The following is a 26793-nucleotide window of genomic DNA, read 5'->3' as shown; positions in this document are numbered from 1 at the left end:
GCAGAGCACAGAACTCACAGAGTTCTTTGAAAGGACAGTGGTGCTTGGACCTGGACCCAGCCAGCAGCAGGAGCGTGGCTGCAAGGCAGGACCCAGGGCAGTCCTGGCATCTCCACTGCCAGTTTAGGGCACAGAGAGCAGCAAGAGGGTGTGAGCACAGCCCTGACGCTCACAAAGGGGCTGCAGCAAAGGGAGGTGGATCCAGCAGGATGAGGCCACTGCTCTCCCAAGGGAAATCGTGGCCCCGGGTACATACCAGGCACCCCACGGGGTCAGCCAGACCCCGGCCACGCTGCGTCACACGCGTCTGCCAGTGCTGGGATATGCTCAAAATAGCTGCCACGGGCGTAGCCGGGAATGGGGGGTCAGGCCCTGGCGGGGACATGGCCACAGGGTGTGGGCAGCCTGCCAGTCACCCTCCTTGTCACCGACCCTCGGTCCCCAGCCCCATGTGTGCCACATCCATGGTACCTGAGAGCAGCACCAGGTATTAGCAGGAGCCACCCCTCCTCCCTGAGCTTATTTTAGCTCCTTCTCATTCTTTTCCCTTGCTCTAAACAAAGGAATGTTTAATGAGGCAGGCTTGGCAAATTAAGAAATCCAGCCGGAGGAGCAGCCTGGGGCCAGCTCTTGGCTCCAAAGAGGGACCAGGGTACGCCGGCAGCAGGACCCTGAGCAGGCTGTGAGGAAATCCAGCCCACGGTGCTGCAGGGGCCAGCACAGCTGGGAAACCCATCCTGCAGCTCACCTCTGTGGCTTCAAAGCCAGGAGCCTGCGAGGTGCTGGCACCACACGGCGGCCCCAGCATCACCCGGTTCTGTAACCGGGGGAGAGGGAGACTTTCCAACTAACCCAGCCCTCCAGCCATGGGGAAAAAAAGAAAAGAACAAAACCCAGGAGCGTTATTCCTCTTGGCTCAGCAAGGCCTGTGTGAGCTTCCAGAGGATTTATGGCATTTTAAAGTTTTCCCCTTCAGCAGAGCACTTCTCCAAGACTAAACATCTCCATCCACTGCGAGCTGGCCGGGCAGGGCCGCGGCAGTGAAGGTGCATATTTCTCTTGGCAGAGGCAGAGCGCCGGCCCCGGGCTGGATCAGCCAGCAGTGGAGGGAAGTGAACTGCCTGCTTTGAACAGCCACCATCATTCACACGTTATTTTTAATAGCTCAGCGAGACAGAGTCCACCCTCCCCAGGAGACTTGGCTCGAGCCCATCGTGCTCACAGCTCCGCCGTCAGACAAGCCGACAGGTCTGGCAGGGGGAGGAGGGGGGCCAGGAGGGGAGGGGAGCGTTGAGGTCCATGCTGGATAAATTTTGGAGTAGAGAAGGGAATCTCCCAGCCGTGCTGAGTGGCAACTGGAGCGGGACAGGATCGTGGCGGCCGCTGGAGTGCTGGGAGCACTTTGCCCTGGCTCGTCCGCACGTGTCAGGCTGGGTTTGTGTTTATTTTTTGTGCGGGGTGTTTATAAGGCTGCCTGAAGGGTCAGGGCATCATTTGTACTGCAGGAAACACCCAGGGGCCTTTGGGGAGCTCAGCACCTGGGTTATGTGCAGGAGCAGGTGGAAAGCCCTGGTGCAGCAGTGGAGCTCTGGCTCCCCTCCAGCAGTGCCTGGGGTTAGCACTGTGCCTGAGCACTGTCACCAGAGGCCACTGGCATCCCGAGCCCTCAGGCAGCAGGAGATCCACCACGCGTGACAGAGTCCACTGCAGCCATCTCACCCTGCTCTCCGCTGCATCCCTCCCTTTCCAAAGGCTTCCAGCCCCTTCTGCAGCCACAGGAAACCTCTAATAAGAGGCTGTTCGAACTTGACGTCAAGGCTTAAATTCTCTAGTTATTTCCTAATCACTGTTATTTGCTGAGTTGTGCAGATCAGGCCGCCCAGCCCTTGCCCTCAGTGGGTCCTCATCCCCAAGAGCCTTTGGTCCAGCTCCCACAGGGCAGGGCAGAGCCCAGGAGCCTGCAGAGCCCAGAGCCCTCACACCCAGGGGCTCACCTGGCATGTGCACTGCACTGGGGGGGCTCCCTGGCCTGGTGGGAGGGCAGGGCCCCCCTGCTGAACCCCATCAGGGTTAAGGGGACAGCTCCATTCCCCCTGCCCTCAGCTCCTTGCCTCTCCCAAGCCCAGCCAGGGCTGGGATGGTTTGGGGGACCAAAGCTCACCCCCCTGCAGGCAAGAGGCTGGGCAGGGCTGCCTGCAGCACTTCCAGAGGGGACAGTACCTGGGAGGCAGCTGGGCCTGCTCGGGGGTCAAAGATCCGCAGTTTCTTGTCCTGGTGAGATAAAAGAAAACAGAGGAGGGTTAAGGACCTGGGGGCTAGCGGGATGTCAGGATGCATTAGGCAGAAGGCTGGAGTGAGCAGCCCTCCCCTTCCTGCCCATCACTCTCCTGCCTGCAGTGCCTATCCCTATGGATGGCTTGCACTGTGTCCTCCCAGACTGTGGGCAGGGGGGCACACCCAGAGCCTCACCAGGACCCCAACGCCCTCAAAACTGCTGCTAGAAAAGGAGGGAGCCTTCCAGGTAGGGCCAGGGCTGGAGCCTGACCCTCAGATGCCATCCTGACAGTGCTGCAGGGGAGCGAGCCCTTTCCTGCCTGGCACCCCTCTGCCAAACGGGGCACGGGACCCCCTCTGGCAAGGCTGGCAGGGCACAGAGGCAGCAAGGGATGCCCGGGTGCCAGCCCTGCTGCCAAGGTGCTGTTTGGGGAGCACGCATTGTGCCAGCCAGAGCCACATGGCACAAGGGCTGATCTGCACCCAGCTGGCACGGCTTGGGCTTGTACCCCTGAGCCCAGCTCGCACGCTGGGCACGGGGCTCCCTCCATCAGCCGGGACTCCAACTCATCCCGGAACTCAGCCTGGCTCTGCACGCTGGGCGGGCTCCGCGCTCCCCCGGGGCTCCCCCCGAACCCTCGGCTCTCCCTCGGCTCGAGGGGCGGGCTGAGCTCGCACCCTGGGGCTGGGGCTGTGTGCTCAGAGCTGCCTGCAGAGCCTCCGGGCACGGCCGGGGGGGCTCGCGGCTTGCACACTCCCCTCGCACGCTCCTTTGCACACTCCCCTCGCACACTCACTTCGCACACTCCCCTCGCACGCTCCCCTCGCACACTCCCCTCGCACACTCCCTTGCCCGCTCGCCACGCCCGCCCGGCGCGGCCCCCGCGCGTTCCCGGCGCGTCCCGCAGCGAGCGCCCGGCGCCATCTAGTGCTGCTCCCTGCCCGCCTCCCCGCGGGCTCGCTGGCTCCGCTCCCGCCCTTTTCCACCCCAAAACTTCCCGTCCCTCCACGCTCCCCATGCCTGGAAGTGTTCCAAGCCAGCCTGGATGGAGCTCGGAGCACCCCGGGCTGAGGTAAGGTGCCCCTGCCCATGTTAAGGGGCGGAACGAGACGAGCTTTAAGGTTCCTTCCAACCCAAACCATTGTGGATTCTGTGAAACGGGTGTCCCCCAGGAGCAGGGTGCATCCCGCAGCTGGCACACTGCCCACCCGTGCCGTGCCACCCCTGGGCGCTGCTCACCTTGCAGGAGGTGCCGAGGAGGCGGCCGTCTCGCTTCCAGGTCAGGCTCTGCAGCTGGTCCCCGTGGGAGTCCAGGACTGCGGGGATAAAGCAGGGTCAGGGCCAGGATCAAGCAGGGGCCCTCCTGCAGACAGGGCAGGAGCAGCACTCTCCCACCCAGAATATTTCCCAGGAGAAATGATCTGCTCTTTCCAAAGGCTGGTGGCAGCCAGGACCCAGTGGGACACTGCTGTGTCTGTGCAGGGATCGTTCCTGTGCCGCTGGCAGCGGGATACAGAGAGCAGGAGCCCTGGGAAAGCCACAGGCCTATGCTGCCACCCATCTCCTCTCCCCCTCAGGGTGGCTGAGGTGTGGGCAAGGCTGGCAGCAGCCACCCACATCTACCTGTGCCCTGGGACATGCAGAGAGAGGGACCTGTCACCCAGGGGATCTCCAGCAGAGCTCCTGCAGACACCTTGGGCAGCACTGGAGCACTTCACGCCCCTGCATCAGAGCATAGCACAGGCACAAGGGGCTGTGGTGTCCTGCCCAAAAAGCCACCTGAGCTGCCTGTTTGGTGACACTGAGGTCAGGCCTCAAGCCCAGGCACTGGCACAGTGAGACACAAGGGGAAAACACATGGAGAAGACACACGGGGAGGACACGCGGGGAGGACACGCGGGGAGGACACGTGTCAGGGGCAGTCACAGCCCTGCCTACCTGTCAGGGGCTGCTGCTGCCCCAGGTCCCACACGGTGACTCTCTTCCCCGCACCGCTGGCCAGCACAGCATCTGCCGTGGGGTGGAACTGCAGCGCATCCACCGGCGCCCCCCCGGGCCCCAGGGTCAGCCCCACGCCATCAGGAATGTCCTGGCCACCCTCGGGCAGGCGCCACACCTTCACCTGCAGCCCCAGGAGAGGAGGGGGTCAGTCCCAGGACAGGTGAGCAGGACCCAGCTGGGTGCTGGCAGTGCTCCACCTGGGCTTGCTGTGTTCCCAGGCTTTGGTCCCTGAGGATTCCCAGGGGATCCCTCATTGCAGCTCCGTGAGATCAGGTCCCAGATGGGAGGAGGCAGATCCTTGACCATCTGCTCTGTCCCCCTGGGGATGTCCCACTGTGCTCTCCCCAGGCTGGCACCCTCCACCCCATGCTCCTCTCACTCCCACCACTCCAGCTCTGCAGTGAATCCCAGGGACACGCTGAGGGTCACAAGGTGTCCCCTTGGGACTCCTGTCCCTGAGCACTCACCGTCTCATCAGCAGAGCCCGTGGCCAGCAGGAGCTGATCAAAGGGCGAGAAGTCAAAGTCTGTGACAACATCTGGAAGGAGAAGAGGAGAAGTTTGTCCTTGCCTTCCCCTGCAGACAGTGTGTCTGGCCCTCTGCTCTTCCCAGCCTGATCCCTTCCCTACACACACAGCAGTGGGGGGCAGACTCAGCCCTCCCGAGGTGTTTTGGAGCAGCTCAGCTTTGCTGTGAGTGCCTGAGCCCCTCTGCTCTGTCCCTCAGGGACTTGCACCCCTTTGGCAGGGACAGGAACCCTGGAGGGGGCATCCCCCTGTCTGACCCATGGGCTGACAGCCCCTCAAGGCGCAGGGAGCAGCACGGGTAGCACCAGGGTGTCTGTGCCGTGTCCTGCTGGAGCCGTGCTGGTGACAAGGCTCCCTTTGTAACACCCGGGGCTGGCACGCCAGGGCAGGGATGCTGCCGGCGGCAGGGCCCGGTGGGAGGAAGGCTGGCACCAGCAGCAGCAGCCCCTCGGATGCATTTGGCACGCTCAGAAAAGTAGGTCACTGTGTACTTTTCCGCTTCCAGGAGACAGGCCCCCGAGGCATGAAGAGCAGGCAGGCAGCCTGCACCCAGCCGGGAGGAGAGAAAATCCATTCCCTGCCACGGAGGCGTTGCTCTGGCACAGCCGCCTTCACAGGACTCGTGCTGATCCCATTAGGAAGCCGTGGAGGTGGTGCTGGCTGCCGTGCACCCTGCTGGCACTCCCCAGGGAGCAGAAGAACTCACTGCCTGCTTTCCCAACCCGAGGAAGCTCCTGGTGCCAGGGGCTGAGGTGGCACAGGCTGGGCGCTCTGCGCAGCCCTGCAGCAGCACCAGGGCACACAGGCAGGGAGGCGGTGCTGGAACCAGCTCCCATCTTGCTGCTCTGGTGTAATTTTGGGGAAATGGGTGCTCAGTGCCCCTCAGGCTGCCACTGCTGCTCCAGCACCAGGAGAGAGGCACCCTGAGATGGGCACCACCTCTCCCTGTGCCTGGGCAGGGCAGAGCCCTGCTTCTCTGCCAGCAGCGATGCTGCCACTGCCTCTCCCCTGCCACACTCACTCTGCCCACATCAGAGCTGCTGGTGCAGCCTGTTCCTCCTGCCACTGGAGCCAGTGATGCCTCGGTGATGCCAACTCCAGCCTGGCACTGGGTGCACTGGGAATTCCAGGGCGTGCTATGAGTAATGTGGAAAGGCTGTGGCAGAAGGGTGTGAGGAAGAGCTGCCTGTTCAGGCCTCACTGCAGCCTGAGAGAGGAAGGAACATGGACTGATTGCTGGCAGAGCCCCTCGTGGTGTCACCCTGCCCACAGGTGATGGTCCCTGGCAGGTCCCCACGTCCCTTGCCTGGCAGACAGCCCACCACAGCCTGCTGGGCTTGGACTCAGCACCAGAGCCCCCCACACAGCCCACACGGGGCCAGACACGTCCTGTGGAGGTGGAGGTGGCACCTGACACCCACCTGAGTGGCAGCAGAGCTGAGATATGGTCCTCTTGCCCCCATCCTCGCACTCCAGCGGCACAATGCCCAGCACACCTGCAGGAGAGGGCACAGGAGCAGGTCAGGCATCCCCCCAGCCTGGGACACATGAAGGGTACCCAGCTTTGCAATGCAAGCCAAGAGGTGTGGGACTGCCTGCACTTTTTGGGGACTTCGGGGAAAGCCTCCTCCACTCACCCTGGTGCTTCTGGGGGACTGACCCACCACCCAGCCCCACAGAGACCCCTGGGACAAACCCATCCCACTCCCCAGGCAGTGCTGGGGACCCTCGTGCCTCACCGGCCGCCTCGGCGTTGAAGGCGATGCAGCGGCAGCTGGCCTTCACGTGGTTCCCACAGGATGTGACAGAGCCTGCTCGGATACCACTGATCCAGGCCTGGCATGGAGAGGGAAAAACCACATCAGGGGCTGCCTCGCTCTGGCAGGGCCGGGAGCACGGCTGGAGGAGCACTGGTACAGCATGGCCAGAGGCCCTGAGCCCCAGAGGAGCTGCCATGCTGATGGAGAGCTGGAGGCTGGCAGCACCAGTGGGATTATCCCGGCCTCTGGGGTGTCCCAGGGCAATGTGGCTGCTCATGCTCCTGTCACAGAGCACAGCCCCTCACTGGGGCTGCAGGGCGGGACACAGCAGCATCCCAGCTCCCAGTGCTGCCTCTCCCCCAGACTGGGACAAAGCTCTTGGGCTGTGAAGCACCACAGGGTCAAGCTGTGGCTGACCAAGGCCAATAAACACGTCCAGCAGCACACTTCCCACACGGACACACAGCCAAGGAGCTGTGTTACAAACCCAAACTCCCCCTCTGCAGTGTTTCCCAGGGCTGAGCACTGCCCTCGTGGGCCCTGGGACACGCTCCATAGCCAGACCCACTCCAGGCCACACAGACACCCCATCTCCAGGGGCCAGCAGGGCCATGAGCTCCCAGGCACACCCAGGGCCAAGTCCAACCCCTGGCAGTGGCAATGGCAGGTGTTTTATGGCTGGCTCCAGGCCTGTGTGCCCACAGCAGCCTCTGGAGCTGCAGTGGGTGTCCAGAGCAGTGGATATCCCCCAAACCAGGCAGATACCGGGTAGGGAAGGGAAACCCCGAGCCCCAGGTTTCCTCTCCTTGCACAACTTCCGTTTGAGGCCTGACAGGGAGCAGAGGCTCCTGCAGCACTTCCTCCCCTCACAGCTCTGTGCAGACCTGTTAACTCTTCTCCTGCCAAAGGCAGGTTCCTGTCCCCACACCCAGCAGGGGGGCAGGGGCTGCAGTGGGGATGGGGAACAGGTCTGGAGCACGAGCAGGACCCTGGAATGAGGGCCCCACTCTCTGCATGCCATCACCCTGCTCTGAGCCCTCAGTGAGGAGAACACCAGTCACATCTGGCCCCCAGCACCCAGGGGTGCCACGCAGGACCCCTGCAGTGAGGTCTCAGAGCTGGTCCATCCTGACCCCACAATATCCCCACAGGCAGGCAGGAGCCCTCAAGGAAGTGATCCTCTCTGCAGCATGCCAGCAGGGCCGGGAAAGCACATGAAACCATCCTGGCTACATCCCTAGAACAAGCTGTGAGCCCTCAGGGGCCATCTGCCAGCAGAGCCCTGCAGGTGCTGCCTGAAGAGAAGACTCAGATGTGATCCCTGATGTTTGCACTGCACTCCCCAGTCCAGCCAGGTCAGGTGTCTGCTCGTGCCTCCATAAACAGGTGCTCGGCTGGGGACAGAGCAGAGCTTCCCACTGTGACACCTGAGAAGGGTTTGGTGACAGGGCTTCCTTCTCCACCTCCTGCTCTACGGGGACTGTGTGGCCTCACTTCAAGGATAGATTTCATGCCTGAATGGGAAAAGCCTTTTGGGGAGGCCACCTTGCACAGCAGATCCCTCCCTGCACACAGGGAGAGCACACTGTCCCTCAGAGCTCCCCCAGCATGGAAGCGACACCAGAGCAGCAGCACCTGCCTGGAGGATGCCATGGCCTGCACAGCCAGGTGTCCCAGCACCCACACCCCACAGACACACGCACTCCCTGCAGCCAGGGACTCATCTGAACCCTGGGATTCACAGCCAAACATTCACCAACTGAGATTTCGATGACCTGACACCCGCTCCGCAGACACACCGAGGCTGGGGACACACTGTGGGCATGGGGACACCGTGTCCCCTCCCACAGCTGAAGCTCAGAGGAAGCTTTGGGTGCACGCTGGATTTGCAGAGGTGTGTGAGCGCAGCCCAGGTGCAAGGACAGCTTGGCTGGGAAGTTACAGAGAAGGAGTGTGTGCACACCCAAGGGCTGGGAGCTGCAGCAGCCTCGCTCATGGCCATGGTGCTGAGGAGGTGCTGGGTGAAGGGTACCCAGCTCGGGGAGCCTTCAGAAGGGCTGTGTGTCCTGGTAACGCTCCCTAATGTCACTCACCCAGCCCCGACCCCGCATCTCTGCCCCTGCACTGCCACATCTGTAGGGACAGCAACCTGGGAGGCTGCCCTGGCCCAGCTCTGTGGTTTGGGGGACAGCAGGGCAGGGCTGCCCACTGCCAGCACCGTGCCAGGATGGATTGTGACACCTGGCATGGATGGAGCTGGTTATTCATGGAGCTGAGCATGGCTCTGTGCTGCCCAGCGAGACCCCCAGAGCTGCTTGGCCCCAGCGGTGCTGAGCTCCACAGCTCACGCCGGGGTGATGGGGCTCAGCAGCATCCCGTGGGGCCCAGCACTGCCTCTGTGCCGGCAGAGCGGGGCGGCAGGAGCCAGGCCCAGCATCTCACACTCGGTGTGAGGTTCCCTGGCTGGCACAGGCCAGGAGGGTGAGATCCCGAACGGCAGCGGGCAGCAAGAACCGGGGATGCCCCGCCCGTGCCAGCCGTGCCCCGCGGCAGGAGGGGAGCAGCCACCACGGGACGGGTACCCCACGCCAGCCGCTGCCGGGGGGGCTGCACCGGCCCAGGAGAGGGCTGGGGCTCCCCTCCGGGCCCACCTGCGGAGCGCCCCGGGGCCGGGATCCTCCGCGGACCCGGGGATGGGCAGCAGCGGGTGCCAAGGAGGGGCCGCCCGGGCGACGCACCCGCACCGCGGCCGGCGCACCGCGCACGGCCCCGCCACAGCGGCGATGCCGCAGCCGCGGGGCCCGGAGCCGCGCCTTGCCGGTGCCGCGGGGCGGGGCCGGTGCCGCCCTGTCCCCCTGCCTGTCCCAGTCCCTGTCCCGGTCCCTGCCCGCCGGCAGCCCCGGCCCCGCCGCCCCCGCGATGCCCCGGTACCGGCGGGTCCCGCAGCGCTCACCTCCCTGCGGGGCAGCCGGGCCTCGGTGTGCCGGAACTTGGACGCCTTGAAGCGGTTCATGGCGCTCCGGTTGTACCGCACCGAGCCGTGCCCAGCCCAGCCCGCCGGCCCCGCCGCTCCGCCCGGCCCGGGGCCCCGCCCGGCCCCGAGCCCCGCCCCTGAGCCAGCCCCGCCGGACCCACGTGTGTCCCGTGTCCCCGCTGTCACCGTGAGCGGGGCACAGAGCCCGGCCCCGGCTCCTCGGGCCCCCGCCAGAGCCTCCAAGCCCGGCACCGGAGCCGCCCCGGGGTGACTGTCCGGCGGTCCCGGGGCTCCCGGCCCCTCCCTGCCTCCCGCGGGTGCTCGTGGCCACCCCGCGCTGTGACCCGCGGCTGTCCCCGGCTCTGCTGCTGCCATACCGGGGCAGCGGCTCCGCCGGGCTCAGAGCCAGCGGGACGGGGACAGCGGGAGGTTCCAGTGCCGTGGGCTCAGCGTGCTCGCCCCCTCCCCGGCTCGGCAGCCGGCGGTGAACAGACACCCCTCTGTTCGGCTGCGGGGAAGGGAGGAGGAGGAGGGAGCGCTGGATCCGAGCCCACAGAGCCCTCTGGCCCGGCTGTGGCGTCACCCACGCGCGGTGCAGCCCGGCTGTCACCCACGCCGGCGAGGGCCGGGCCTCCTGCCCCGCGTTCGCCCGGGCTGTGACAGCGGCGTGTGCGCAGCAGGCGGCGGCAGGAGCCGGCACATCCCGTCAGCGCAGCCCGCCCAGCCCGGCGGAGCCTCCGCCAGCCCCTGCGAGGAGCGCTCGGAGCCGCCAGCCCCGGGGCGAGGGCGGGAGAGAGACACGCCTGGCACGGGCCCTCCTCCTCCCTCCGGAGCGGAGCTGCCGCCTCGCCGTGGGCGCTGGCAGCGCGGGTGCCGTGCCAGGCTGCGGTGCTGTGAGAGCGGGGGCGCTGCGCCACCGCCCCCGCTGCGGTTTCAGAGCCTTTATTGCACTTCTGTGAGGTGCTCCAGCTGCTAGGGGAGAGGACGAGCAGCCCTGGCAGGGCGCAGAGCGCGCAGAGCGAGCAGAGGGCGGTGTTCCCCGCGGGCAGTGCCCGGCTGTCCCCGGCCGTGTCCCCGCGCATTCCCGGCCCGCTCTCCCCGGGACCCTTCCCCGCCTCCTCCGTCCCGCGGTCCCGCCGAGCTCTGCGCATGCGCGAGCGTGGCGCAGCCACGGCCGCTGTCCCGTGCGCATGCGCGGCCCGTCCCCGCCGTGGGGTGCGCAAGCGCAGCGCCGCGCGCGGGCCAAGATGGCGGCCGGGAGCGCGTCGCGCTGGGTCGGGGCGGCCGCGGGACGCGGGGCGGGGAACGCGCGGCCGCCGCTGCTGCTGCTGCTCCGCGGCCTCCGCGTCCCGCCCGCCCGCGCCCCGCGCCGCCTCCTGCTGCTCCGCGCCGGGCTCTGCGCCGCGGGTGAGCATGCCGGGGCCGGGCGGGCCGGGCTGGCGGGCCGCGGGTCGTTTCCCCCGGCTCTGTCCCTTCCTCCGCCCGGCCCGGCCCTCACGGCGGCCCCTCTCCCTCCTCTCCCGCAGGGACGAAAGGCGCTGCCGCCGCCGCCGCCGCCGCCTTTCACAGCAGCGCGGCCCGCGCCAAGGAGGACTATTACCAGGTGCTGGGGGTGCCCCGCACGGCCACGCAGAAGGAGATCAAGAAGGCCTATTACCAGGTGCGCGGGGACCGACCCGGCCGGGGCTGCCCCGGGCGTGGGCAGGGAACAAACCCATCCCCGTGCTCGGAGCCCCTGGAGACAGGGGGAGGAGGCAGTGGGAAAGCTCAGCACGTGGCCTTGGGGATCGCTTCCAAAGCATGGTTGGTCTGCCTGTGCTGTCAGCGTTTGTCTCCTTACACAAGGATCTGGGATTGCGGAGAAAATGGGGAGCAGCTCCTGTGGTTCCTTGTTTTGGGTAGATAAAGAAAAGTGAAGGGGTTTAGTTGCCGGGAGTGCATCTAGTGAATGCCAGGCTCTGCCTGATGTGTTCTTCCTGGCATGTGAGATATGCTAAACTAAATAACTCCTGCCTGTCCCTAATAGTTGGTTTTTGGTTTTTAGTTGGCAAAGAAATACCACCCTGACACAAACAAGGACGACCCTAAAGCAAAGGAGAAGTTCTCTCAGCTGGCAGAAGCCTACGAGGTAACAGCAGGATTTTATTGTGATGAGAAGGAGCAGAGATTCGAGGGTACATGAGGGGAAACATTTCCATGGCTGGTTTTTGACGCACTTCAATCTGGAGCATTTCTGTCCCAAGAAATTACTTGGTCTAAGTATCTGATTTAGCTGCTTGGGGCTCTTTCAGTTTTCCCCTTCCTTAGCAGTGACTGGCAAGGATGTCACTTCCATGGAATTAGTGTCGTTTTAAATAATCAAATAAAAACCTGTCAGCAGGTGTTTGAGACAGAGAGACTTTCACTGTGCTCCCCCAGCCCTGTTTTGTGATTGCAGCACTCTTCAACTGATACAATAATGACTAGCTGCTTAATATGTTACTTCTGCTTTTCATAAATCAGTAAGATGGTGTCATTTTTCTGGTGATGAGCCAAGAGACACCAGGGCAGCAGCAGCTTGTCCCTAACTCCCGTGGTGCTGATAGCTGGGCGAGACCTTGGTGGGAGGTCTGAGAGTAGGGCCGGGGATTCTGCTGGGTGCTGCAGCCCCTGATGCCCGTTCCGTGCCGCAGGTGCTGAGTGACGAGGTGAAGAGGAAGCAGTACGATGCCTACGGCACGGCCAGCTTCGAGGCCGGCGCGGCCGGCGCGGGGGCCGGCGCGGGGCGGCAGTACTGGAGCAGCGGCCCCTCCATCGACCCCGAGGAGCTCTTCAGGAAGATCTTTGGGGAGTTCTCGGGATCCCCTTTCGGCGATTTTCAGAGTGTCTTTGAGCAGCCACAGGAGGTAGGAGGTGCCTTTATTTGGGAATGAAATGGGAAACTCAAAGCAGTGTTTCTGCCCAGCTTCTGTGACAGAGCACTCTGGGAGCTTTGGCAAGGGGTTATTTCTGGTAGTGTCAGTGTGTGAGTGTCCCATGGCACGGGGAGAGTCTCACAGTTCTGCTAAGCTGTGCAGAAACACACCCCAGACCTCCAGACAGATATTTTTTCTGGGCTTGAGCTACTTCTCTGGTGTTACTGACACCACCCAGTACTGCCGAGCAGTTCCATTGCTGGAGAGGCATTGTTTCTGCTGCAGGTTGATTTACGTGTGCCTGCTTTGATCTGTAATGCTAAAACCCACAAAATACCTTGTAACTATAAACCAGGCCTTCCAGCAATATGTTTGGCTGCTTAATTGGCTTAATTTTGCAACCTAATTAGCTTCACGTTGCAGTGAGGCCCATAATAAAACAAAATCTGTCTTGTTGTTCATGCTGCAGCTAAATGCTCCTTTAAGTGTTGATGGTTCCTGTGTTGTCTTCAGAAGTGTTTGGTGTTTGGTACTCCTGGTTTTACTAAAAATGACCTTTCTCATATAAGGATTATTTCCTCTTTTGATCAGTCACCTTACTGATGACTTCCATTTTAAGCGTTGTTTGGTATTTAGCCCAAACTCTTCTCAGTCTCCTTAAGACGCTGTCCCACCTCAGTCATGGATCTGTATCCGTGTTTCCTGTGCAGTATATCATGGAGCTGACATTCACCCAAGCTGCCAAGGGTGTCAACAAGGAGATTGTGGTGAACATGCAGGACTCGTGTGTGCGCTGCGATGGCAAAGGACACGAGCCTGGCACCAAAGCTCAGCGCTGTCACTACTGCAATGGCACGGGCATGGTAAGTGCTGAGCAGGGCACCGGTTCTGCTGTGCTTTCCTTTCTTGGGCAGGTCACTTCATTCCATGGGGAAAAATTCTCACCACTCATCAGCTTATCTCGGGTAAAGCTGAGTTAATGTCAGCTTGATGCTAATAGGGACTAGGAAGATTTTCTTTGTGTTCAAGTGCTGTGCACAGCTGAAACCATGAGGCTTCAGGCTGGATCCTCTGCTACTGCACATCTCACAAACCATATGAATATAATGTAACAGCTCTGAAACTCCTCAGGCAATAAATGGATGTCTTTTGACTTGGGGGGGTGGAGAAAGGTGGTGAAAACCCAAGGGTAATAATAAAATAAGAAGATGCAGGTAATGATGGAGCTGCAGGCTTTGAGTTTCCATGCATCTGATTCCTTGTGTGCTTCAGTCTGGTGGGCAGCTCTCACAGTTCAGTCCAGAGCTTAGTCACCGTAAGGTTTTCTTGGACACTGGCAGTAATTCATGTAAATGGACTGTCCTTGGATTCATCAGGACGCTTGTAGCACTGTAAGGAGCTTTCTAAAGCCTAGATGTTGAGGCTGGTGTATCACCATGAGCCTAGCAGATAAGGACACACTCGGAGACAGAGATCTGGGTTCATCAGAGCAAGCAGGGCAGGAGAGCCACCCTTTGTTTATTCTTATACCTCTAGCAAGGTGACCATGGGTTGGAGAGTGGGCATCCCCACCTCTTACCTACACTGGTCAAGGAGGCTGTCATTCAACCTCTCCTTCTCTGGGAGAAGGAATTCATAACAGTGGCAATATTTACAAAACATGATCTTGTGTTTACTTTAAGGAGCGTGAGAAGTTGCACACTTCTACTTTAGTATGAACGCTCAGCAAACTAGGAAATCTCAGGGCAACAGTGGTGTGTTTCCCTTGCCCTCACCACATGACACTTGCCCGTAGTGGTGATGGTGTTCAGTGGAAATGGGAATGCAGTGACGAGTGGATTTCAGAGGCAGCTTTCTGCTGCAGCCCTTGCTGCAGGCTGTCTGTCCTGCAGGGTGTGTGTGTGACCAGAGCACAGACGTGCTGTGAGAGAAGCCCCCTGTCAGTGCTCACTCCCTGCCCGCTGTGTTTGTTGCTCCCCAGGAGACGATCAACACGGGCCCGTTCGTGATGCGCTCCACGTGCCGGCGCTGCGGCGGCCGCGGCTCCATCATCACCACGCCCTGCGTCGTGTGCCGGGGCACGGGGCAGACCAAGCAGAAGAAGACAGTGATGGTTCCTGTGCCAGCTGGTCAGTGTTGTACCTGCCCGCTGCTCTCTCTTAAAGAGCTGCAGTTATTTACTGCCACTGCCAGCTACAAAGCGGGGGGCAGTGGAAGACCTTTTGCTGCAGAGAAATGGTCTTTAAAGGAAAGCAGGTTGAGAGCTTGGCAATGGAACGGGCTAGCGATGAGATGGACCTTCTGGCCATGGATATGAATGTTTGCTTTGCCCTTCCTGAGCTTTGGTTCTCGTCTGGGTCCTCCTAGGCAGGTTTTGAAGAGTGAATCTCCAAAGGTTTTGTTGCCATGGGTCTTTCATTTGCCCTGGATGAAGCCTGGGGAGAGGGTGGGAATCCTGAAAGCCTGGCTAAGCTCAGAGGGGTGTGCTGATGGCCTTCCTCACCAGAGAGGAGAATTCAGTGGTGGGCCTAAACCTTGCTCCTTTGAGAACACCCTGGGAGAGCAGCCTGTTTCCTGCATCTTGTGGAGGCTGCTGTGTTCCTTAATCCAATGCATTTCTGTAAAGAATTCTGTAGATACTGAAGTAACAAGCGTGTTGGGGGCATAGCGTTCAGCTCAGAGGTATAAACATGTGCTGAGCCCTCCTCCTTTGGGCTGTGGTGGCCAGCTCTTGGGACTGGCAAGAGCTGTGGGTATCCATGCCACACGTGGGTCATAACCCAAGGTCACATTCTCTCCTGATTGCAGGTGTTGAGGACGGGCAGACAGTTCGGATGCCTGTGGGGAAGAAAGAAATTTTCATTACCTTCAGGGTATGTATCCCAAGCTGGTTTATTTAAGTTGATTGTTCCCTTCTCAAATGCCTGGGAAAGAACTGCAGAATGGGCAGAGGAGGAAGAACCAGTGATCCTTTGGAACAGCTGAGGTAACATGATCCCTGTGAACTTTCTGAGACCGCAGGAGATCTGCATTGTGGCAAGGGGGGTAACTTTGAATCTGTTCCTGAATAATCCCTGCTTGTTCCAGGACCAGGCCCTTAGGGTAGTGTGAATCAAAATGCAGAGTAGGTTCTTCGTGCCTCAAGTTTTTGACTTGTAAATGTGAGGGAGCTGCCTGCTGGCAGGGGTGGCAGAGCTGTGGGAGGTGCTGCAGGAGGCTGCCTGCTGAAGTGTCCCTCTGCAGATCCACCTTCAGGGCTGCTTTGCAGCTGTGCTGTAGCTGGGCCTCCTCTCCTGTAAGAATCCTGCCACACACATGCTTGGTGAGGAGGAAAGTTTTTTCAGCACCTGTTTCATGGTGCAGGAGGGTTTAATTCTCTTCCAGCTTGTGAGGCTGGTGCAAAGGTTCTTCATTTCCTTCTCACTTTTGGCTTTCCCCTGTTCAGGGTGCTGGACAAGGCAGTGTCTGTCTGCAGAACAATAGTGATGTGGATAAACTAACAGCAGGATTAGGGGAGGGAGTTCCTGAGGCAAGAAGCAGGGATCCTTCCAATCTTTTCTAATTCAGTTATGTCAGGATCTGTGTTTTGCTAGAAGACTCACTAGAACTTCTTAGCTGTGAAGTTGAGGATGGTATATTTTTTTTCCTGAGACCCTTGGGAGCAGTTTACAGGAGAACACGGTGTGCTCACTGCTCTTTGGCACTGTGCTGCCCTCCAGGTTCAGAAGAGCTCTGTGTTCCGACGAAACGGAGCCGATATCCACTCGGATCTCCTGATCTCAATAGCGCAGGCCGTGCTGGGAGGCACAGCCCGGTGTCAAGGCTTGTATGAGACAATCAACATCACAGTGAGTACCAACACACTGGGCATGAACCAGTGGGGCACAGCAAAGGCCTCTCCTTTGCTGCAGAGGTGGGGAAAATCTCCTAAATCTGCCAGTACTGCATTTCAGACTCCCTCAGGATTGAGCCTTGGGTCGTTTGTGACCTGCCTGGTCCCAGCTTCTTTTCTGTTGCTGTGTAAGGACAGGGAAAGAAAGGGATTGCTGGACAAACCCCATCTGAGGGCTACAGGCTGTGTCAGGTTCTTTACTTACTCCTTCAAAAGCTTTTCCATCATTACTGGCTTAGCTTTGGGATGTGTCCCAATGCATAAACATACCAGAGCTCTCTCATCCTACTTTATGGCTTGCTGAAGTAGCAGATAATTTTTATAGAATGTGTAATTATTATATAAATGTTTAATTAGAGTAATAAACGTGACACCCGTGTGTTTATAGATACCCCCTGGTATTCAGCCAGACCAGAAAATTCGAATGAGCGGGAAAGGCATTCCCAAGGTCAACAGCTATGGCTACGGAGACCACTACATCCACATAAAGATAAAAGTTCCTCAGTAAGTAGAGCTAAAACAAGTTCCTGTGAAATCTTAAAAACTTGTTGCAAAAATTGTTGTTTAGAAGTTGTGAAAATTTCATGAGGTGAAATGCAGTGGGTCCTATCTCTCCTTTTCCACTGAGAATTCTTTATAGATCATTCCTTATTGAAGGCTCATTTAAAGAGTACGTGGTGGATTCCTGGTGTATCCCTACACAACGTACTCCAGTCCCTGCCCCTCGTGGGTGCTGCTGGGGAGGTTTGGGAGGGCTGTGGGACCCCAGGCCATGCTGACCCCAGTGCTGGTGCCACAGGAGGCTGACGGATCGCCAGCGAGCCTTAATGATGAGCTACGCCGAGGACGAGGCCGACGTGGATGGCACCGTGAACGGGGTCACCAACACAGCGTCAGGTGAGAGCTCCTGCCCTGCCCTGGGAGCTGCTGGGGAGTGCAGAGCGCTCCCTGAGCCCTGCTGGGGAGCAGGGCGAGCCAGGGGCACCGCGAGGCTGTGGCAGTACAGCCTGCTGGAACAGAAATTGTTCCAGTGTGATGTTAACAGGCTGTAGCACACGGCAGGGAGGCAGCTCTTCCCAGGAAGCTCTGTTCCAGTACTTACTGGGCAAGCCCATGTGTGAACAGAGGCAGGCACTGAGTACTGCAGGGTCCAGACAAGCTGTGCTGATGAATGCCTCCTGCTCCCTGCTTCCCCTGAGCCAGGACTTGCCTGGAGGCAGGAAAGCAAATGTGCTTCAGGCCAGTTTCCTGTGTGATCCCAATCTGGTGTGCTTCTGAGCACAGCAGGGCTGTTTCTCTGTTTCTCCTGGAATGCTGGTGGGGGTTTCTGTTGGGGCTGAGCTCTGTGTGTGTGGGGAAACCTGGGCTAGGGGTGTCCATTGGTGCCACTGTCAGCTCTGCTCTGTGGACAGCATCCAGCACGACAGAGGAGTGAAGGCAGCTGTGAAGCTGCTCCCCAGCTCCAGATGAAAAATTGAGATTCAGCAGTTGTGTTCTAAGTTTCAGGGATGAGGTGCTTGGAAGAGGCAGCAGCTAAAGGCACAACACATGGTAAAATAGTAAGGGAGGAGCTTTGTTTCTTGCTATGTGAAAGCAGTTTCTTTGCTTAATTGGAACAATGAACTTCTTAAAGCCTGTTGGATTTTGGTTTTGGTTTGAGCTCCAACAGGGCATTTATGACCAGGCAAAGGTGAGAGCCTTTTGGAGCTGCTGAATGATCCCGGGATCTGCTCTACTACATGCCAAAGTGTGAGGAATGCAGGCTTAAATGCAGGATATTAGAAGGCAGCATCTACCAAATAGTTCCCAGTGTTGTGTTTTATAGGTCTTTCCTAACACAGAAATTATGTCTTTCTCATATTACAGTCAGCCTTGGGGGAAGGGCATAGAGCTCTGAGCACTGAATTTCCATTCCAGCTTTTTGAAGGCATTTATGTGCCAAAGAGAAAAAAAACACTCTTCAAACTAATTTCTTAAAAAGCAAACCTGCCAGTTTTTTATCATGATGCAGCAGCAAGGTGGGTTAAAACAACGCCAGTAGGCTGCAGTGTAGAGACAGGCTGTGCTGAGGGAGGCGTGTCCTGCCTCGGGATTTCAGTCCATTGCATCAGTCCGAGCCCGGCTCTCAGCACTGGGAGCCTGGGGAGCACCAGATTCGGCATTCTCTGTGCACAAAGAAAGCTTGAGGGGCATGTTTGGGATCTTGTTATTGATGGTTTTACTGTAGAAAGAAGCTGATTAGCAAAGAGGTCTCCTTTGTTCTTGTTATAGCCACTTCTGAGGGACAAACAAGTTCTCAGGACCTGTTCATACAGGACAGTTTTAACATTCCTTATCTGGACAGTTGGTCTGAAGTGCTTGTAGCCATTTTCATTCTACAGAGCTAATTTTCTGCTTGATACTGTCTGAGCTTTGCTTGCAATGACACAAATCAGGCTCCTGGTGTGGTTTTGCACTGCTTTGCAAGGACACAACCTTGAAACAGGAAGAACTTGTTTCAGGGACCACCAGTATAGATTTTTTAACCCTGTAAACCCTGGCTGGCTGTGATCAAGTTCACCACTTGTTTTTAGTGGCAGACTCCGTTCCAAGTACTTGTTTCCAAAGCCTGGGGGGTTCCTGACTCAATTGTGCAGCACAAGAATTCCCTTGCTAACTGGAGGTCTGGGGAGAGGGGAAGGGAACAGCTCAGCACCTGAGCTCATGGTTGGCTTTTCCACTTCTGGGATCCAGGCTCTCCAGGGCTTCCACTGCAGGGTCCAGTCCTGAGGCTCACTGCCACGTGCAGCCCCGGACGTGAGGGAGCAGCACAATCAGCTGCTTTCTCTTGGCCATTCCTGTCCAGAACACCCCTCTGATGCTGGTGGGAGATGTCTCTGACTGCAGCCCTTTGCTGTTTGTGTCCAGGTGGCAGGGCCACGGCTAGCGCTGACGCAGGCGGGGATAGGCCTGAGGCTCAGGAGAACAAGGAGGGATTCCTTTCCAAACTTAAGAAAATGTTTACCTCCTGACACCCCATCCGAGGTAGGAGGTCTCTTGTGTTTCACTGTTGTCTTGTTTCACTTCTTGGGAGGTGGAAGCACAATAACATAGTGTGGCTTCTCACTTAGCCTCAGGCCTTCCAGCCTCAGGTGTGCACAGCCCTAGTTGTCCCCTGGGCCTGGAGCAACAAGCCAGGGATTAAAGTGCATTGTCGCTGCAGCAAAGAGCAGCACAGATGCTGGGTGCACCCTTGGGGAGGTGCTGGCCTCCCCTGCAGCTCTGCTGCTGGAGCTGTGCCCGGTTCCAAGCACTGAGTGTGTTCCCATGAGCTGGTCCCACTGGGACTGGGCTCTGCCTCACAAATCCTGGGCTGCAGAGCCACTGGTGCTGGCACGCTCAGGCTGGATTCACCCTGCCGTGGCTCACAGCACCAGGGAGGAGCCAGCCTTTGTCACAGAGCACAGCAAACCCCACCGTGCAGTGGAACTGGGGCGCTTCAGCTGGTGCTGACCTGTTGTGAGGGAGCAGCGAGGCTCGGAATCACCTACAGCAGACACAGAGTCTTGGACTCCAGGGGCTCAGCTTTGCATCTCTGTAGGCTTCAGAGCTGGCTGTGCTGTAGGGCTGACAGCAGGGCAGGAGGGCAGGTGCTGACACAGCCAGGAAATCATAACCTTCCTCTCACTTCAACTGCAGGAAAACGTTCTACTGGGAACTAGGAGCCAGCAGCAGCAGGTCATCCGTGCAATTGGGGGTGAACCTTTCTGGCAGCCAGGCTCTGAAGAACACAGGATGCAGCCAGCAGCACAGCAAGAATCCCAGCTGGAGAGGCCATGGACCACTGAGGCACCAACACAAACCCTACCCGCTGTCCTAGGAACCGGCAGTGAAGGAAGACACCAGCTTTGCAGAAGTGTAGCTCTCTGGAGGCTGCTCCACAATCCTACTGCTGCTGGATGCTCATTTGGTAAAAGTTAAAGTATTATTTAGAATCCAAACCAGAGGAAATGTGAAATAAATAGTCCAGCACAGAGCAGCAGTTTGCTGTATGGAGGCCAAGCCCACCAGCTGCTCACTCAGGTGCCCTTTGGAATGCCAGGTGTGCTTGGTGAACTCTCCAGACTTGGTGGGGCAGGGAGGTCTAACCTTGTCTTCACAACAGCCCTGCTGCCCTGCACAGCTCCGAGTGGAATCTCCCTGTGGCTGGGCATTGTCTGAGCCCAGCTGGCCTGGCTCCCTCGCAGCCCTGGGCTTTCTCTATCCTGCTGATTGTCTGCACAGAGCAGTGATGGAATCTGCACTTTGCCTCAAGTTTATCCCCCAAACCCAAATAACTAAAGTTACCACACAACTGCTGTTGCTTCTGGACTGGTACAGGTCAATCACTGAGCCCTTTGCCAGTTGGGGACAAAAATATTTTATTACCTTAGTGCAACACCCGTAGCATAAAAGATTGGTCAAAGCATCATTGTTTTACTTGTGTGAGAGTGCAAGTGAGATGGATCACTCCTTCCAGATGCAGCTGAGCTCTTGCAGTGAGTATTCCATGGTTACTGTAGCCTGCTGTGTTTGTGATACCGTGCAGGTACCATCAGCCCACGTCCTAATCAGTTGAACACCAGTTAAACAGGGACATGCTGTAGTCTTGCCCTTAATTTGCTGAAATAAAGCACGCGTTGCCTCCTGATTAAAATTCTGTAAAGTGATTCTGTACCCATGTAAATAAGATGGACTTCATAAAGATATTTAACACGTGCTGTGCCTTGCTGCCTTGTCTACTGTTCCACCTGGTGTGTCACCCCCTTTCCCTCCCCTAGTAACAGGAATTAAGGTCGCTGGGGGGAGGGAACAGGTTTGGATGGCTCGAGCATTGCCAGGGGCTGGGAGTGACTTTAAACACAAAGCTGCCCTATCTGAGCAGTACTCCAGGCACGTGAGGGGGAAGGGGCTTTTCCACTGAACCTTGAACAGTCTAGAAAAAGTCGAGTTTTAGCTCATTGGGACAGTGACAGAAATGAGCTCCAGGAGCCCACGGACCAGGACCAGAGCTATATGATGAGGAATCAGGCTCAGCTTTTGTGCTACACTCACAGGAAGCCACTGCAGTCCCTGCTTGCTGGGGTGACACTAAGCCTCCCTCTCTCCAGTGGCTCACTGGCCATGCCCAAACCAGATCTGTGGAGAAATCCCTGTCTTCTGTTTGCTTGGGAGCCTGCAGCAGCCCTGGCCATGGATACCTGTCAGGAAGGCACTGCCTCTGGGGCCCTGGGGTACACACCTTCAGCCTGCCACAGGGTGCCATACACTGAGCTGCCTGGGAAAGGAGGTGATCCTGGGAAAAGAAGCCCCACCACCCTAAAACACCCACAATGACTAAAGCAACACCTCCCTGAGGACAGAATGCAAGGGCAGCGCTTCTGCCACCCATGTGCCTGTGCTGTCCAGCCCTTCCTCTTGTTCTACCTGCTTAAATACTCCCAACCATGCTGCAGGAGCACACACCAGGACAGCATGTGGGCCAAGCTCTCCACAGCTGGTGTAGGATCAGCCTCTCCCTGGGGCACTATCGTGAAGGCAGCATGGCTCAGGGCACCTCACCTCCTCAGCGAGGTCCCCCTACCTGCTGCAGCAACCAGGGAGGAAGAGGAGGGGGGCTCAGAAGGCGTCCTTGTTATCCCCCACCCACTGCTGGAAGGTGCGGGCCGTGGGGTTGAGCTTCATGGTCAGGGCCACGTTGCGGTCTGGCTTTAGGGCGTAGAAACGGAACATGGCAGCCAACTCCTGGGCCCCAGGGAAGTCCCGCTTCTCATACTCCTCAGGGGAGATCTGCCAACAGAATTGGGGAAAAAAGCAGGGTTTCAGAGGCTGCTGGAACTTCCCCTCAGCCTGTGAGGGGATGTGATGAGGGCTCTGTTGGAGCAGCTTGTCACAGCACTGCCACTGGTGCAGAGGGCTCTGCAAGGCACTTCTGCTGGGGTTGGGCAAAGGAGGCAGCCCTGCCTGGCAGGAACAGCCCAGCCAGGCCAGGGCCAGCAGCCAGGCCTGGCACACAGCTGGCCAGGGTCTGGAGCAGCTATGAGGGAGCCCTTCCTCACACCAGAGCCATGGCTGAGGGGTTCTAGAAACTGGGTGGTCAAGGGGGCAATTCAGGTTGCCACCTGGCACCCCAAAACATCCTTCCCTGCCTGAATCAAAGGGTTCACTGCACTTCTGTGAGAGCAGAACCTGCAGAGAGCACCAGAGGGGGTTTGTTTCTAATGAAATGCACTTTGTTCTCAAAGCAGGGAACCACCATACCCCTCATCCATTGTACTGGCTGCCTGAGGCACAACTGAAATGCAAACAAAGATTAAAAATAAGTCAGAAGGGGCAGGGAGTGGTCAGGGGTGTTGTTAACAGTGACACAGCACAGAGGCCAGGTCTGTAGTAATGGTGACACAGCAAAGCCCTGGGGGAAGCCCTGCTGAAGGGAAGGCACCCAGCAGAAACCTGTTGTGTAGCTGCCCATCCCTGTCTCTGCTGGAGACCTCCCAGCTCAGTCATCCCTCGGAATCACGCACAGACCTGCCCGGGCACATGTGTGTGCTCCACACGCATGAACTGACAGTACCAACAGGGCAGTGTCAGTGTCAGGCTGTGCTCCAGACACGCCAGGGGCAGCAGGACTAACCCCGGACAGCAGTGCTGGGCTGTACCAAAACGAGCTCTGAGTCCCTCAGGACCATCACCTACACCAAGGGACACTTCCTACCTTGCTGGCTGTCACAGTCTTGCCCGTCTGCTGGGACAGGATGGCAGCGTACTCTGCCTCGGTGAGCTTGCCCGTGCTGAGTCCTATCACCTGGCCAATGTACTCCCCTGGGGACTTCAGCAGGCAAAGCACAACGGGCCCAAGGTCCTCCACAGCCATCCCATCCATCGGGGTGTCCCCCAGGGGCAGCTCTGTATGGAGAGATTGATGCCAGCTGGGGTGCAGCCCAGCTCTGAGGAGGTACAGCGGAGTTTTCAGCTCCCAGTCTCTGGCACGAGTGCGGGAGGATGAGAGCACCCATCAGCATGGCAAGGCAGGAGAGCAGGGCTGAGCTAGGAGACCCTGGGGAGACCCTGGCACCAGAGCAGCACCGTGAGTCGCCTGCAGCCCCACCACCTCCACCATCCCAAACGCAGGCACTTGGGGTGTCCAGAGATGCTCTGGGATCTGCGGAACAGCCCTCAGCACCACAAACAGGCCCAGGACCTTGGTGAATTCCTGCACGCCACTAAACAGGTCTAAAGACAATAATGCAGCTTGCTGTGGTCAAATAGGTAGAGCCTCTTTACCGTCCCAGCCCACAGCCCTGGCAGTCTCTCCACCCCTCAGCCCCTGCACAGTGGGAGCAGATGAGGACAGTGACAGGACAGTGACCCTCAAAAGAGCTCTTGCTTACCCAGGACAAAGGAGTCTCCCTCGGGGGCCTTCTGCGGCTTGAAGATGGAGAGGAAGTTCTCAAAGTAGCAGGGCAGGCGGATGATGGTGGTGGGAACCCCGATTTTCTGGAAGTACTCCTCTACCACGCCTTTGCCATCGAAGTGCAGCACCTCCAGCTGGCCCCCTGTCAGCTGCTGCACGTTCTCCAGGCCGCTGAACACGACGTGGCGCAGAGCCTGGCGCTTGGACAGATCAGCCAGACGCTGTCCCTGGGTGAAGGGAGAAACCAGCCATGCAGAGGGGAACGGGCCATCCCTGTCACCCCCACAGCCCCCTTCCCTCTGGGGAGGAGCCACCTCCCACCAGCCCTCAGCTGGGACCAGGGCTGAGCACAGTGAACTGTCCAGATGGAGCCAAATGCTCTCCTTACCCCATCCTACTTCAGAAAGACCACACACCCTCCAGCTTTGGAGCTTGCTGCTCCACCCAACACGCAGGCATCAGCATAAAGAATCTACCTGGCCAACATACCCGCCCTAAACTATCCTATCTTTTGTTTGTTGCCATCCAGGTGTGGCAACTCTGCCACCTTGCAATATCTGTCCTGAGGTGAGCACCACCCTTGGGATCTCTGATACTGCAGGATTTTGCTCCCAAAACTGCAAGTGCAGAGATCTACAGGTCTGCAGGCAGCCACGGTCCCAACTCTGCCCCAGGAAGGCTCTGGGGAGCCAAATGTTCCCACTCCTGGTACTCCAACTCCTGGGTCGTGCTCTCTTAACAAATTACCAACTCTCTGAAGGCATCAGACCCTGGAGCCATGCAATTGTGAGGGAACAGAGGGCAAGTCCTGGCTTTGCAAGAACTGGGACCTGGTGTTTGTGAGGCCTTGGGGTCTTCTGGACTAGCTACTCAAACCATCAGGACTGCCATATCTGCTCCAAGAGCTGTCCTAAGTTTGATGCTACTCGTGATCCACCCTGCCAGATCATTCTGCACGTGGTCCCAGTTGATGTCTGCACAGGTACCTGCTCGATTTCCTTCTCCTTGCTGCAGTGTTCCCAGAAGTTGGTGACAATAAAGGCTCCGTAGGCACCCGCCAAGGCCCGCTCAAGCGATGCCTCATCGTCCTGATCCGCCTTCACCACCTCGGCTCCCCTCCGCCTCAGCTCCTCCGCCTCCTTCTTCCTGGGGCTCCGTGTCACGGCGCGCACCTTGAAGGTCCCATCGTCCAGCAGCGCCCGGGCCACGCTGCCCCCCTGGGCCCCTGCAGGAGGAGCCGGTCAGGGCCCCGCGTCCCCGGGATGCGCTGGGGCCGCGGGACGGAGCGCCCCGACCGCCGCAGGGACCGAGCCCCGCTCCTCACCCTCCCGGGAGCTCGGGCATCACCGACGCCTCCGCCCCCGCCCTCCCCGCCGGCCCCCGGGCACAGCCCGGGCCTCCCCCCGGGCACTCACCGGTGGCCCCGAACACCACGATCAGCTTCGTGCCGGCCATGCAGAAGCGCGGGCGGGCCCGGGGCTCTGACAGGGGGAGAAGCAGCGAGGTCGCACGGCCGCGGCTCAGCCCCCGGACCGGTCCCGGGAGGGAGGGAGGGAGAGAGGGCAGGGAGCGGGGCGGCTGCGGGGCCACCGCCGGTTCCGGGGGACAGGGGGAGGGAAGGGGGCAGGGAGGGAGCGGGGCGGCTGCGGAGCCATCGCCGGTGCCGGGGGACAGCGGGCAGGGAGGGAGCGGGGCGGCTGCGGGGCTATCGCCGGTGCCGGGGGACAGCGGGCGGGGAGGGAGCGGGGCGGCTGCGGGGCTATCGCCGGTGCCGGGGGACAGCGGGCGGGGAGGGAGCGGGGCGGCTGCGGGGCCATCGCCGGCCCCGGGGCACCGGGAGCCTCTTCCCTCACACGGCTTCTCACCTCGGCTCTGCTCGGGTGCAATCGGCTATGCCCGGCTCGGTTCGGGTCCAATCGGCTGTGCCCGGCTGCCTTCGGCTCGGTTCGGGTCTAGTCGGCTGAGCTGGAGCTGCGTGCCTTCGTCTGTTCGGCGTGACCCGATTGTGTTCGGCTACACCCGACTGCACTCGGCCACGCCCGTCCGGGCGGGGCTCAGCTGTGCATCGCTGTCAAGCCCCGCCCATCAGTGCCTGGCCCCGCCCACCCCCGGCGTGGGGCTCCGCTCCCATCTCACCCCGTCGCACCCCGTCGCATCCCATCCCATCCCCAATCCCATCCCATCCTCAATCCCATCCCCAATCCAATCCCATCCCCAATCCCCAATCCCATCCCATCCCCAATCCCATCCCCAATCCCATCCCATCCCCAATCCCATCCCATCCCATCCCATCTCATCCCACCCCACCCCATCCCATCTCGTCCCGTGGCCCTGCCGCTTGCTCCTTGCTCAGGACCCCGCTTGAAACCCGAGAGCTGCCGTGTCACCCTCTGGGAAGTGGCTGAGGGTTGTGTCCCTTCCTCTCCCGGGACGCCCTGAGCCTCCCAGACTCTTTCCACGTTTCCTTGGTGTGGAAACCTGGGCTGTTCCCCAGGCTCGTCCTGCTGCTCCCTCTGGAGCTGGGACCGCTCGTTATCGTGGGCTCGCTGTCCCCACGCGGGTGTCTCTGTGCAGGTCTGAGCTGCGGATCCGCCCCCGCGTACCCTCTGCCAAGCAACCGCACGAGTCAACAAGAGTCACCCTGCACCTTTTCTCCCCTCCCCTGCACCTTTTCTCCCCTCCCCTGCACCTTTTCTCCCCTCCTCTGCCAGCTCCAGAGGGGCTGCGGTCAAACCCACCCTGCCGGGAACTCGGGGATGAGATTACTAAATAAATACATTGAGAAATTTGGAGTTGAAACAGCCCAGAAAAATGTGTGAGGGATGTGTAATACACAGTGGCAAAGAAAAATTTCAGATGTGTTAATTCAGATAAACGATTAATTGTGAAAGCAGGAGGTACAGCCCTGTCTGGGGTTTCTGCACAGTCATTTTGGATGTGAGGGATTTTAGCTACAGATTGGCTGCTGGGACTTAGCAGGTGCCAGCTCCTCTTGAAACCACCCTCCAGACGGGAAAATTACCAACAGACCTAAAACT

The 26793-nt window shown here is 59.2% G+C and overlaps 3 protein-coding genes across 7 annotated transcripts in view; 1 reads left to right on the top strand and 2 right to left on the bottom strand.

The window, feature by feature from the left end:
* Positions 1–9675, bottom strand: part of CORO7 (coronin 7) — a 38440-nt gene extending 28765 nt beyond the window's left edge. Inside the window, exons 1-7 of one of the 2 annotated variants that reach the window (XM_063414106.1) lie at positions 9517–9675; positions 6543–6639; positions 6225–6299; positions 4744–4814; positions 4214–4397; positions 3515–3591; positions 2221–2271 (exon numbers count right to left, since the gene is read on the bottom strand). In XM_063414106.1, the coding sequence (XP_063270176.1) occupies positions 2221–2271; positions 3515–3591; positions 4214–4397; positions 4744–4814; positions 6225–6299; positions 6543–6639; positions 9517–9576 (615 nt within the window). In that variant the 5' untranslated portion in view covers positions 9577–9675. The remainder of the gene's footprint in view (positions 1–2220; positions 2272–3514; positions 3592–4213; positions 4398–4743; positions 4815–6224; positions 6300–6542; positions 6640–9516) is intronic. The other variant, XM_063414108.1, reaches the window with a different exon arrangement.
* Positions 9676–10712: 1037 nt separating this feature from the next.
* DNAJA3 (DnaJ heat shock protein family (Hsp40) member A3) lies at positions 10713–21060 on the top strand. 2 transcript variants are annotated; one of them, XM_063414111.1, is made up of 12 exons: positions 10713–10944; positions 11064–11197; positions 11582–11665; positions 12210–12422; positions 13142–13294; positions 14413–14560; positions 15240–15304; positions 16151–16279; positions 16712–16827; positions 17123–17220; positions 19231–19347; positions 20002–21060. In XM_063414111.1, the coding sequence occupies exons 1-11, from the start codon at positions 10728–10730 to the stop codon at positions 19332–19334; spliced, it is 1461 nt and encodes a 486-aa protein (XP_063270181.1). In that variant the 5' UTR covers positions 10713–10727; the 3' UTR covers positions 19335–19347; positions 20002–21060. The 2 variants fall into 2 exon arrangements, with proteins under 2 accessions (XP_063270181.1, XP_063270182.1); XM_063414112.1 differs by lacking the exon at positions 19231–19347.
* Positions 20707–26350, bottom strand: NMRAL1 (NmrA like redox sensor 1). Of its 3 annotated transcripts, none has more exons than XM_063414115.1 (7): positions 26234–26350; positions 25621–25740; positions 25171–25236; positions 24742–24980; positions 23733–23982; positions 23057–23247; positions 20707–22131 (listed from the first exon to the last, which is right to left on the bottom strand). In XM_063414115.1, exons 3-7 carry the CDS (start codon positions 25208–25210, stop codon positions 21961–21963), a joined length of 891 nt encoding a protein of 296 aa, XP_063270185.1. In that variant the 5' UTR covers positions 25211–25236; positions 25621–25740; positions 26234–26350; the 3' UTR covers positions 20707–21960. The 3 variants fall into 3 exon arrangements, with proteins under 3 accessions (XP_063270185.1, XP_063270183.1, XP_063270186.1); XM_063414113.1 differs by having other exon boundaries at positions 26143–26267; XM_063414116.1 differs by lacking the exon at positions 26234–26350 and having other exon boundaries at positions 20707–20964; positions 21926–22131; positions 25621–25861.
* Between the last annotated feature and the right edge of the window lie 443 nt (positions 26351–26793).

The sequence above is a fragment of the Prinia subflava genome, chromosome 17 (genome assembly GCF_021018805.1).
Source record: "Prinia subflava isolate CZ2003 ecotype Zambia chromosome 17, Cam_Psub_1.2, whole genome shotgun sequence".
NCBI lineage: Eukaryota > Metazoa > Chordata > Aves > Passeriformes > Cisticolidae > Prinia > Prinia subflava.
The sequence above is the reverse complement of the archived record's forward strand: the minus strand, read 5'-3'. Positions and strand labels throughout refer to the sequence as shown.